The sequence below is a fragment of the Nicotiana tomentosiformis genome, chromosome 5 (genome assembly GCF_000390325.3).
Source record: "Nicotiana tomentosiformis chromosome 5, ASM39032v3, whole genome shotgun sequence".
NCBI classification, from domain to species: Eukaryota; Viridiplantae; Streptophyta; class Magnoliopsida; order Solanales; family Solanaceae; genus Nicotiana; species Nicotiana tomentosiformis.
Genome location: NC_090816.1, coordinates 10336977 through 10348646, shown reverse-complemented (window position 1 = coordinate 10348646; position 11670 = coordinate 10336977). Strand labels below are relative to the sequence as shown.

Sequence of the window (11670 nt, the reverse complement as noted above, 5' to 3'; positions counted from 1 at the left end):
CCAAAAAAAAAAACATTTGAACTAAGCAACCACAGAATATCAATGATTAAAAAAGATTTAGATCCATGACTGTTTTAACCTCTTTCCAATATTGTTTCTTTTCAACTATGTTAGAGTCGATAAACATAATCAAAACTCAACCAGAATTCAGAATAAGAAGAGAGGCGGCAGTTTGGGGACTTAAAAAGAAGATAAGTTTGGGAACGAAATGGGTGTGATTGTCAATGAAAGTTTTTTGTCAAGTCTTTGTATTGATAAAACTGACTCAACCGATAATCAAAGAAAGGGAGAAGGAATCCATGCGTTGCTACTCTATTCAAACCCTAATTCATGCCTATAAATAAGATTACATATGTTCTTTAAAGACGGTCTCAGCAATTCCATAAACTCCCGGAATATGCACAAAGAGATCAAATATACGATCTCCGAAATTTCATAAAACTCTTGGAAGATTCATTAAGAGAAAGACATGTCAAATATGTCTTGCTCAAAGTTCTAGCAACATTCAAGATCCAAATGGAGTGTTGCTACATGCTTCTTGATCATCAAATACATCAAGGAAATGCATATTATCCTACGTTCGAGAAATACGCTGCTATGGCCTCGAATTACGGATAACAAATCGGATGAAAGAATCAAGGGATAAACAGAGTTGTAACCCGTAATGTTTATCAATAAAATCCTTTTTTCTTTATAGTTGTTTGTGATTGAAGTTTTATTTTTTTGCACAAATTTATTGCAAATACTATATTTTCTAAGTAAGCAAGAAAAAAATCAAAATAAAAAAAGAAAGAGGAGCAGAAAGAAAGGAATTTTGGAAGACTAATGCCCAAAGGGTTGTTTTGAAACTGATGGCTCTACTTCTTCATTTTTGGTTGCAGGAAGTAATAACTGATATAATGAGGGTTTTACATAAAGTTTATCAATTAATTAATAAGTATTTACTATTATTATCATTTAATCATGATATACTACCATGATTTGATACATGCACTAAATCCCAAATAATTATTTTTCTAAAAAATGGTCAAATTTGTTATTGTTCAACAGTACAAATCGAAATTGAGAAACTTTACCCCTTCATTTGACATTTGATCTAATATTATCGTGCTTAAGAGAAAGTCTCATTTTACCCTTGACTTCTAATGAGGTTCCAACTTGAGTGTAATTTTGATCATAGTCAATAGTTAAGTGTTCTAAATTTGGACCCTTCCCCCCTCCAAAATATATAGGCAGGTGCAGTCTACTCATTTCATGTTGGATATGATTTGTCAACATAAAAGTAAGAATGAACAAAAAAATCTAGCAAATTCATATCATCAAAATAAGAACCTCCCGACATTTACCCAATACACACAAAGTGTTTAGCCGAAAAATAAAAACTGTGACAGAGATTATAGCGATTACGAGTTTAAAAATATGAAACCCCATCCCCACCCCAAACCCCCCCCCACATAAAATTCCGTCTAGTTGGAGGTTCCAAAGGAGGCTAGCTACACATTCACCACATGGAGACACGTGTATCATATCCCCCCAAAAAATATTATCCCTAAGTATCAACGTGGCCCAATAAAATTAAAACTACTCTGCTGGTGGTCCCCACCCTACTCCTTTAAATCAACGAAAAATATTTGATTAATCCTTTAAACATGCATTTTTTTTTTAATACGCGTAATAACCACCAAAACTTTTATACCTTCCCATCTTCCTAAGCAAAAAAACCGTTTATCTTCACAATCACATAAAGCATTTCTCCTATCGTCAAAAACTCATTCCTCTCCGTTTTCCGTTTCCCGTTTTCTCCTTCAAACAATGTCGAGACAGACGTACAGAGTCTGTTTCTGTTTCCGGCGGCGGTTCCGGGTAGTCGCCGCTGAGGCTCCGGCGGATGTGAAGAATTTATTCAATAAATATTCCGATAACGGAGTGATGAATGCAGAGAACCTTCAACGATTCTTAATTGAGGTTCAGAAGGAGGAAAATTCGAGTATAGAGGATGCTCAGGGTATTATGAATAATCTTCATGACCTTAAGATCCTTAATATTTTTCATCGGAGAGGTCTTCATCTTGACGCATTTTTTAAGTATCTTTTTGCTGATATTAATCCTCCTATTAATCCTAAACGTGGGGTAAGATTCTGCTACAGAATTTTAATATTTCCTTCAATTTTTGTTTTGTTTTTATCTGCTGATTATACTCTTGTATATGGAATTTTCAGTTATGTGATTGTGATTTTGTCCGTCATAATGTGTTCAGATATGGCCGAAAATGTTTTTCTGGAAAATATTTTACTGCGACTTATTTTACATTTTTTTCAACATTTAATATTTAAAAGTGCTAACACAATAAACACCTGATGATTTCTTCCTATTTGCTTAAGTGAGAGGTAATAGGTACAAATGAGATGGTCGAGGTGCGCACAAGCTGGACCGGAACATTGTCATCAAAACAATATTGTTCTTTTACCCAGTCGTCCCCCTTTATGCATTAGTTTTTATTACCAAACACTGGAAATTGATCTAAAAACTAATTTTCAAGGTAAAATATTTTTAACGGAAAATATTTTCCGAAGAAAACATTTTGATCATACCGAATACGCCTAATGTCAAGTGTTCTGTGTTATTTTACTTTTTCTTTTAATTTTCCTTTATCAACACATTTTTAGATGATGCAAGTCATAAGGTCCTAAAGAGGATTCTTGCATATAGAATTAACTAAAGCACTCTAATTTTGGTATCCGCCAATGTGAGTCTGCTCACTTTGCCGGTCCTAAGCCCGGATAAAGGAGGAGGGTTTCCGTACAATGGCAGCCAAGGTAAAACTAGCCAATTTCATGATGAATCCTCACATTACTGTAATTCTAGATGGGAAGTATTTAAATTTGGATTTGATCAGGTGCTTCTCCTGTTGATTGTTGACCTATATGAAAAGCTTTTTAATTTACTTGTGGAGGTTGTTACTAAAAGTGAGCCTCCCTTGTATTATTTTTTGGTTACTAGGGAAATGAATCTACTTGTATGGACATGTTCTTCGTAACAGAATGTAAAAGACAGCTAATCCAGTTGGAGTATCTTTTTGTTACATCTCATAATCAGCATATTTGATGTATTCTTTTCAGTAATAAATTCCTCTTTTCTTTTTTCAGATTCACCATGATATGAATGAGCCTTTGTCTCATTACTTCATATACACAGGACATAATTCCTATCTAACTGGGAATCAACTAAGTAGTGATTGCAGTGATGTTCCCATAATACAAGCCCTGCACCGAGGTGTACGAGTAATTGAATTGGATATATGGCCAAATTCCGCCAAAGATGATGTGGAAGTTCTGCATGGAGGGTATGTCCCCTGATTCTGGAATATCCTAATTTCTTTGTTGATTCAGAATTTGCATACTTCCAGTTGAATAAAAAGTTGCCAAATGTTCTGTCAAATTATGATATTTTCATGAAAATGGCTTAATGACAAATTAAGTTACTATTTCTCTTTAACTGCTAATTGTTATATATAACTGAAGACCAAAAACAAGCTTTACCCATTTGCTCATTAGCATACATGTCTACGTGTACCAACCAAGACTGCTGCTACTACCACACCATGATCTGTTCCAAGTACTTGACTCTAGTGGGTATGAATATGCTAATAATGAAGTCCATGTCTTGAGTAGGCTAAAGCCTTTGGATGACCCGTGATAACAATCTTGTGCTTTAGGAATCCTGTTTCTGTTTATTACTGAATTCTTTTTCTATCCTTGAAATAAACTTGCAATTTGGGTTCATAAAATATACCACTATTATTCCAGATTATGGTATTACCATGTTGCTACACTTTCCCATAAACTTACTACATCTTGAAGTGTGGTATTCTTTTTCTTGAGAACTCCATGTTTGTTAGAAAATTATTACATTCATTGTCTTTTGTGACAGTAATCAAATTACATAAGTTTTGTCTTTGGAATTCATTGGAAATTGTCAATGATTACTAACTTATTTTTAACAAACCGGATTAGTCCCCTGTATAAAGAACCAATCTTTTAAGATTTAAAAGGACAAAAGGAAAAGGAGAAAGCTCTTAAGCTTTGCTATGTGTATGTTTTTGTTGGACTAGCATTGGAATTTGAATTGCATGTCATACTTCTTGGACTATACTTATCATGAATTCTTGAGTCACCAAAACATATGATCTTTCATTTTTGAGAACTCTCTATTGTGCTTGTACTTTCCATTCTTCTTGTAGTTTGTAAGTGCACCTCTTTTTCATACAGAACATTGACCACTCCGGTTGCGCTCATCAAATGTCTGAGGTCTATCAAGGAACATGCTTTTTCTGTATCTGAGTATCCTGTTGTGATAACACTTGAAGATCATTTAACCCCAGATCTTCAGGCAAAAGTTGCGGAGGTGTGTATGTTCCTATTCTGGATATGATACCTCCTTTATGGATCCTAATGATGCTTTTGTGGAAAAATCCTAGATGATCACTCAAACATTTGGAGACATGCTGTTTTCTCCCGATTCATGTTTGAAAGACTTTCCCTCCCCAGAATCTCTGAAAAGACGTGTTCTGATATCAACTAAGCCACCCAAAGAGTACCTTCAGGCGAAGGAAGTTAAGGAAAAAGACTCGAAGAAAGGAACGGAGTCACCTGATACAGAAGCTTGGGGAAGGGAAGTTTCAGACCTTAAAGCCAGATACAATGATAAGGTGTAATAAAATGCCTTACTAATTATTTTGACCTATTTGAGTATGTCAGCTTCTTAAATCGAATTTTGTTTTCGCCACATTCTGACGCTCTTTAAAGCAGGATGATTCTGATGACGGAGCAGGTGAGGAAGATGATGAAAGTGATGAAGGAGATCCCAACTCGCAGCAAAATGTCGCACCAGAATACAAGTGTTTAATTGCCATTCATGCTGGAAAGGGAAAAGGTGGATTGTCAGATTGGCTGAGGGTTGATCCTGATAAAGTAAGACGACTTAGCTTGAGTGAACAAGAACTTGGAAAGGCTGTAGTTACTCATGGAAAAGAAATTATCAGGTATTATTTTGCTCCATCCATCAAATCAACTACAATGTAAGTTATGTAACCCTGTTCTTTGTCAATGTCCTAGACTGGTGGATGTATGCATCAATTTTCTGTCGTTTCCTTTGTGGTTTTTTTGGTGGATGTTGGGGTGGGGATTCTCATAATCAGGGGTACATCATTTTAGTGATGTATTCTTTGTTGTGATATGCGGAATAAAAAATTTATACTTTTCGTATGTGATCAAACGAGAGAAGATTGCTTGAAACGATTTGATCATCGTGATATGTAGTCCTAAAATGCACCGGTGTGTAGGTTCAATGATACTTAAACCTTCTGGAATCTTATAGCAGAATTACCTGTCATAACGTGTCATGTAGTTGATCTACAATAGCCAGTGTGTATGCTTTTTCTACCAATTCATTCATGCCATGCACATGTAGTCTACCATATATGCATAACTTTTCAATAAAATTGTCTTATTTTATGTCTGTTACAGGTTCACTCAGCGGAACTTGCTCAGAATATACCCAAAGGGCATACGTTTTGACTCATCCAATTACAATCCTTTTGTTGCATGGACGCATGGAGCTCAAATGGTGGCATTCAATATGCAGGTTAGAACAAAACTAAAAAAAAGGGATAAAAGCAAAAGTGGTAGCTCTTCGTAATGCAAGTTAATCTTTTCAGCTGTGCCTTAACTGAATTTGAGAAAAGTCCATAGGAAAGACTAAATTTTGGTAAACCACAGCGTCAGATAAAAAGAATATAATTTGATCTCAATGACCCTTTTCTCGGTTAGACTACTGCTGATAACAGGTCACAAGATTCACATGTGGCTTTCCTTTCATGATGTAACAATTTATGGGAAGAAATGAGTGAACTGTTAAATCTTTTTTTCTTTTTCCTCAAGGTGAAGGACCTAGCAATTATAAATTCCTATAGGACTACCCAGTTACTTATCGCCAAGCATGCATATAAATGCTCGGACTTGTATAGATTTGTGATCGATTTGATGTCTGACACATCACATTAGAGTTTATTGAAGCTGTCACTTGCATATGTGCCATGATTCCAGTATCCAAAACCTGATAATTTAGCAGCTTGAATTGAAGCCTCTGATCTATTATATTTTAAATGATTTGTCTGGAAAATGAACTTGGAGGAGGAGTAACTTTGCAGTAATTAAGGGAGGGCTAGAAGGTTGGTGTAACTATGTTCAATCCCCGTCCCACGATACCCTTTAAGCACCCTACTAATAAGAAGGGAAATAGCTAAAAAGTCACCTCCTTGAGTGGTGGGTTTTGTATACTAAGTTCCACTCTGCCACACTTGATCTTCGCTATAAAGCTTTATATGCTTCCAATATCTAATTATATCAACATATTGTTGTACTTTTTATCTCAACATGTAATGAACTTAAGTTTATAGACATGCATAAGTGTGTGTTCAGTAACTTCATCTTACTAGTAAATTAGTCTTTCTACAGAATTTTTCTGCAAATATAGTTAAACTCATTTATAGCGACAAGTTAAATAGTGGAACTTTTCAATGTAAAACTTTGATATTGCTGGATCCTTCTTTCCGCTATTGTTTTCTGTGGATCCCCTTTATATTTCTCCTGCAACCATCGGGTTGTTATCTTCTGGAATATAGATGGATTCAATTAGCTGTCCCCAACATATGAATAGTGACTTGTTTGGGCTTATCATTTACCATATGTTCCAATTTGCTTAATCATAGTCTTCCCAGGAGAATGCATAAATAAAAGTTTTGTGGCAGGGCTATGGAAGATCACTTTGGTTAATGCATGGTATGTTCAGATCCAATGGTGGTTGTGGATATGTTAAGAAACCAGATATATTATTGAAAGCAGGTCCAAACAATCAGATCTTCGATCCTGAAGCAAATTTGCCAGTCAAAACTACATTGAAGGTACTTGAGGGATCTAGTTTTATAGTTGACTTTGTTGGATTACATATGATTTGATCATGTTGATGCAAATAATCCAAGACTTCCTGAATTAAGCAGGTGACCGTATTTATGGGTGAAGGGTGGTATTATGACTTCAATCACACGCACTTTGATGCATACTCGCCTCCAGATTTCTATGCAAAGGTAGACGAATATACTTCACCACCATTTTTTTGTTACTTGTTTAAATTCTGTCATCTTTTGGTATTTAGCAATAATTTTCTTAATACTACATTTCGAGTTGGAAGTTAAGGTATACAAGATTGAAGAAACCGTTTCCTTTCACGTTTTCTGATGAATTGAACGTTGAGTTATGTTGAAAAGGAGAATCTGAATGGTATAAGTGTGTAACTCTATGCAGATAGGAATTGCCGGAGTTCCAGCTGATAATGTAATGAAGAAAACAAGGACTCTTGAGGACAATTGGATACCAACTTGGGATGAAAAGTTTGAGTTCCCATTAACAGTTCCTGAGTTGGCTCTACTTCGCGTCGAAGTTCATGAGTATGATATGTCTGAAAAAGATGATTTTGCTGGCCAAACTTGTTTACCTGTTTCAGAACTAAGACAAGGTATTCGAGCAGTTTCACTACACGACCGAAAGGGAGAGAAATACAACTCTGTGAAGCTTCTTATGCGTTTCGAATATGTCTAACTCTGAGTCGAGCAGTTTCGAATTCTGTATCTTTGTCAATATATGGGGTGAGATGTAAATAAATATATGTAAAATGTGTGCAAATATTTTTTGGAAAGTCGTCTGTCTCTTTGTAACTTCTGTAATTGACAACATATGCTCTGAGATGTAAATAGATGTATGGTAATATGTGTGAAATTAATTTTTGGAAATCGTTGTCATTGCCGTGGTGGTTTGTAACTTTGTATTGCTGCAATCAAGTAAAACATAGATAGGTGAAAACAAGGAAACCAAGGTTCAAATTACAGTATAAAGAAAATAATATTATTAGGTAATTTCTTCTCATTTATCTAAATTCTAGACAAAGTTATCTGACTATATATGTATTCTTCTCATTTTGTCTACTCGGTATTATACGGATTTTATCTCTTTTTCGTTTCTTTTTTGCGCGTGCTCAATTATTATGTGAATCTATAATTTAAATTTTCGCTAGAAATCTATAGTTTGGTTTATATGTGTGCATAGAATAGGTATTAGACTAGTAACGAAGTTGGTATCAAATACACGATGTTCATTTATTAATTTCAGTTGTCTTTTGTTCTCTCCTTCACTAAGTTTTATTACGGAATAATTCGACACCCTTTAATTTAAAATGATGCGTTGTGTTGCACTTACATTCTCTAGAGGTTTCGTTGGGACAAAATATGTTGGATTTAAACCAAGATTAGTAATCCTAAATTGTTTAGAATTTGATAGTTCTCAGTTTTGTTTTTTAATTCATACCTAACTAGGTTTTATTGTCAAAATCAAAAGAAAATAGGTTTTTCCTTGGTTTCCATTTAAAGTAGTTTTTTACTACTATAAATATGAGTATTACTAGTATATACTTTCTTGGTTAACAAAATCATAAACCAACTTAAATTCTATTTTCCAAAATCAAACTTATATATTGCTTTCTCAAAGCAGTCTATTCATCAATTCACAACTTTTTCTTAAATTGCTGTTTTCTACAATCAATCCAAACAACCCACCCAAGCCCTTTATACCCTACATTCCTCCTTGCAACTTCCACGCCTTTCTTATTGAATGAAGTTAAAAGAAACTCTCACCATTCATACCTTTCTTTTCTTGATTTGCTCTTTTTTTTAAAAAAAATCATCCAAACACCCCCTTGCCCCTAGCCCCTCTTTGCAACTTCCATGCCACACTGATTGAAAGTAAGTTAAAGAAACCCTAAACATCTTATAATTACTCTCTTTAAAACTGGTTAAAGACCATTATGTTGACATAGTGGTGATGGTTCTTTCAAATTGTTTGTATTCTTAGTTTAAATAAACACTACAAACAACAGTGTAATCTCACATAATGGGGTGTATGTACCTTAACCTACCTCGCGGAAATAGAAATGTTGTTTCTAATAGCCTCTTGGTTTATAAAGCTCGAAACTAACAGGCATTTGTTAAATAGGATTAGCGTCTGTTTCGCGACAGAATTTGTCCGTCGCTAATTAGTGTGATAAAAAAAGATGAGTTTGGTTTTTGAAGAAGATGGTGATGATGTATTGGTGCCACCTACAAACTTTTATGCAGTGGAACATAACTGCATTTACAGGTCTGGTTTTCCTCATCCCATCAACTTCCCTTTTCTCAATTCACTCAATCTTCGCTCTATCATATACTTATGTCCAGAACCATATCCAGAAGCAAATGTTGAATTCCTTAGAATAAACAATATAAACCTTTTCCAGTTCAGAATAGACGGGACTAAGGAGCTGATTAGCAGTGATATTATAACGGAGGCTTTAAGAGTAATAATTGATGTTAGAAATCATCCTGTTTTAATTCACTGCAAACGTGGAAAACATCGAACTGGTTGTCTTGTTGGGTGTTTAAGGAAGTTGCAGAGCTGGTGTTTGGTTGATTTAGTGGAGGAATACAAGCATTTTGCTGGCATTAAGTGGAGGGAAACTGACGTTAAATTTCTCAAAAGCTTTGATGTTTCTTGCATATAAGGCTTTAGCATTATTATTATTATTATTATTATTATTATTATTATTGTTATTATTATTCTTATTGTTATTGTTATTATTGTTGTTATTGTTGTTATTATTGTTATTATTGTTATTGTTATTATTGTTATTATCTACGGGTACTATGGCTCAATGAAGCGAGGATTCATATAGCCGATCATGACTTGTTTGAAACTGGGGCGTAGTTGTTGTTGTACTATGGTTTGATGAAGTGAGAATTCATATAGCCGACCCCAACTTGTTTGAAATTGAGGCGTATCAATACTAAAAAAACAGTTGCTTACCGACAACATCCGAGGGACTTTACGTTGGAGTCCCTCAGTACTTTTGAACTTTTTAATTTCTAATTTTTTTAAAAATTACCGACGGACTCTCTCGCAACATTTTGTATTTATATTTTTGAATTATTTTTTTAGGTATCGACGGTGTCTCTCGGTGCATTTTAAAAAAATAAATAAAAATAAAAATAAAGTTATCGACGGACTCAATCGCTATTGCATTTACATAATATTTTGATATTTCTTCTTACAATACCGATGGACTTCCATCGGTAATTTAAATATATAATCTTATACATAATTATTTTGTATTTTTTATTACACAATAGCGAGGGAGGCCGTCGGTTAGTCCCTCGGTAAGTATTTACTTAATTATCTTAGTGGTTGATTAGCCTATTTATTAAAAATTACACTAAGTGGAACCGTATTCATGGTAATTATACTACTTAAAAATATATTAGTGATAATTAGCTTAGTAATTTATAATTACTGTAATTTATAATTAGCTTAGTAATTTATGGCACCTAGTCTCTAAGACTAGGTAAGCCTATCAATGCGGAATAATCATAAATATCTGAAATAAATAAACTAATATTCAAATAATTACAACTCCCAAAACCCAATAGAAATAAGTCACAAGCTTCTAAGAATTTATTCTCTATGTCTCTATACATCAGAGTCCTAAGAAAATAAAGAAGATAACATAGTAAGATAGAAGGGGACTCCGGAGTCTGCGGGCGCTGGCAAATATACCTCGAAGTCTCCGTACATAGGTACTCACTGATATTTGGGCTGGTAAGAAGTACCTGGATCTGCACAAAAAGATATGCAGAAGCGTAGTATGAGTACACCACAGCGGTACCCAGTAAGTACCAAGCCTAACCTCGGTAGAGTAGTGACGAGGTCAGGTCAGGCCCTACTGAAAATTAATAATAAATGGCATGGTAAAATATTTCACAATATAATAAAATAAAATGACAATGAAAATGAATCAAATATCATGTCACCATTTAATTACAAAAAATAATGGCAAATAAATCTCGTGGAATCAAAACAGAATTTTCTTTCAACTTTAAGAAAATCACAACAAATAATCAAAGACAACTGCGGCCATAAATCAATATCAACAAGGGCACTCCCGAGGTACCGCCTCATAGTCCCAAATCATAAATAAATTCACAATATTTCATTTCCTTATCTCACCGCGGGAGCCTTCACAATTTATTTTAAAGAAAATATTTTTCCGAAATAGCATCCTACGTTTTAGCCATCCTTATCACACCGCATGACTTCTAGTAGTTCCCCCTACTAGCCGTGCGTATCAAGCCACCCTTATCTCACCGCATGCGTTTTAATACCCAAACCTTATACCATCACATGCGTATCAATATCACAATATATCACAATTTGCACATCAAGTGCTCAAATAATTTAACTTGCCAAAATAATTCAACAACAATATTTTTTCACAATAAAGAGCTCACGCCTCCATCACAATGAGTACAAAAATCTTACAAAAATATTCAGCAAAATAATATTTCAAAGTCTTTAATACGTTGCTTCAATGCCAAATTTAAAAATATCAAAATACTTTATATTAATAATATTTAACTTAAATAAAATCAATTTCAATTAATGCACAGAATAAAAGGAATAAAGTTCCACCTAAAGAGATAAAACAATCAGCAGAAAAATGTCAAGCAAATTTAAAGTATATAAATCAAATCAA

At 34.3% G+C, this 11670-nt stretch overlaps 2 protein-coding genes across 3 annotated transcripts; both read left to right on the top strand.

Moving 5' to 3' along the window:
• The first annotated feature begins 1676 nt into the window (after nucleotides 1-1676).
• Nucleotides 1677-7846, top strand: LOC104099765 (phosphoinositide phospholipase C 2-like). Of its 2 annotated transcripts, none has more exons than XM_009606862.4 (9): nucleotides 1677-2130; nucleotides 3147-3343; nucleotides 4269-4404; nucleotides 4478-4708; nucleotides 4806-5041; nucleotides 5526-5643; nucleotides 6809-6961; nucleotides 7058-7144; nucleotides 7362-7846. In XM_009606862.4, the coding sequence occupies exons 1-9, from the start codon at nucleotides 1813-1815 to the stop codon at nucleotides 7653-7655; spliced, it is 1770 nt and encodes a 589-aa protein (XP_009605157.1). In that variant the 5' UTR covers nucleotides 1677-1812; the 3' UTR covers nucleotides 7656-7846. The 2 variants fall into 2 exon arrangements, with proteins under 2 accessions (XP_009605157.1, XP_009605158.1); XM_009606863.4 differs by having other exon boundaries at nucleotides 1678-2130; nucleotides 4809-5041.
• A 1173-nt stretch (nucleotides 7847-9019) lies between these two features.
• LOC104099767 (inositol diphosphatase DSP3-like) lies at nucleotides 9020-9742 on the top strand. The gene has a single exon (XM_009606864.2). It carries the CDS (start codon nucleotides 9160-9162, stop codon nucleotides 9643-9645), a length of 486 nt encoding a protein of 161 aa, XP_009605159.1. The 5' UTR covers nucleotides 9020-9159; the 3' UTR covers nucleotides 9646-9742.
• The last annotated feature ends 1928 nt before the right edge of the window (nucleotides 9743-11670 follow it).

Excerpts from the sequence above, each read along its gene's own strand:
- LOC104099767 (XM_009606864.2), top strand. The coding sequence starts at position 9,160 with ATGAGTTTGGTTTTTGAAGAAGATGGTGATGATGTATTGGTGCCACCT.
- LOC104099765 (XM_009606862.4), top strand. The coding sequence starts at position 1,813 with ATGTCGAGACAGACGTACAGAGTCTGTTTCTGTTTCCGGCGGCGGTTC. Across the intron at positions 3,344-4,268 it reads GTGGAAGTTCTGCATGGAGG|AACATTGACCACTCCGGTTG; the intron begins GTATGTCCCCTG and ends TTTTTCATACAG. Across the intron at positions 4,405-4,477 it reads TTCAGGCAAAAGTTGCGGAG|ATGATCACTCAAACATTTGG; the intron begins GTGTGTATGTTC and ends GAAAAATCCTAG.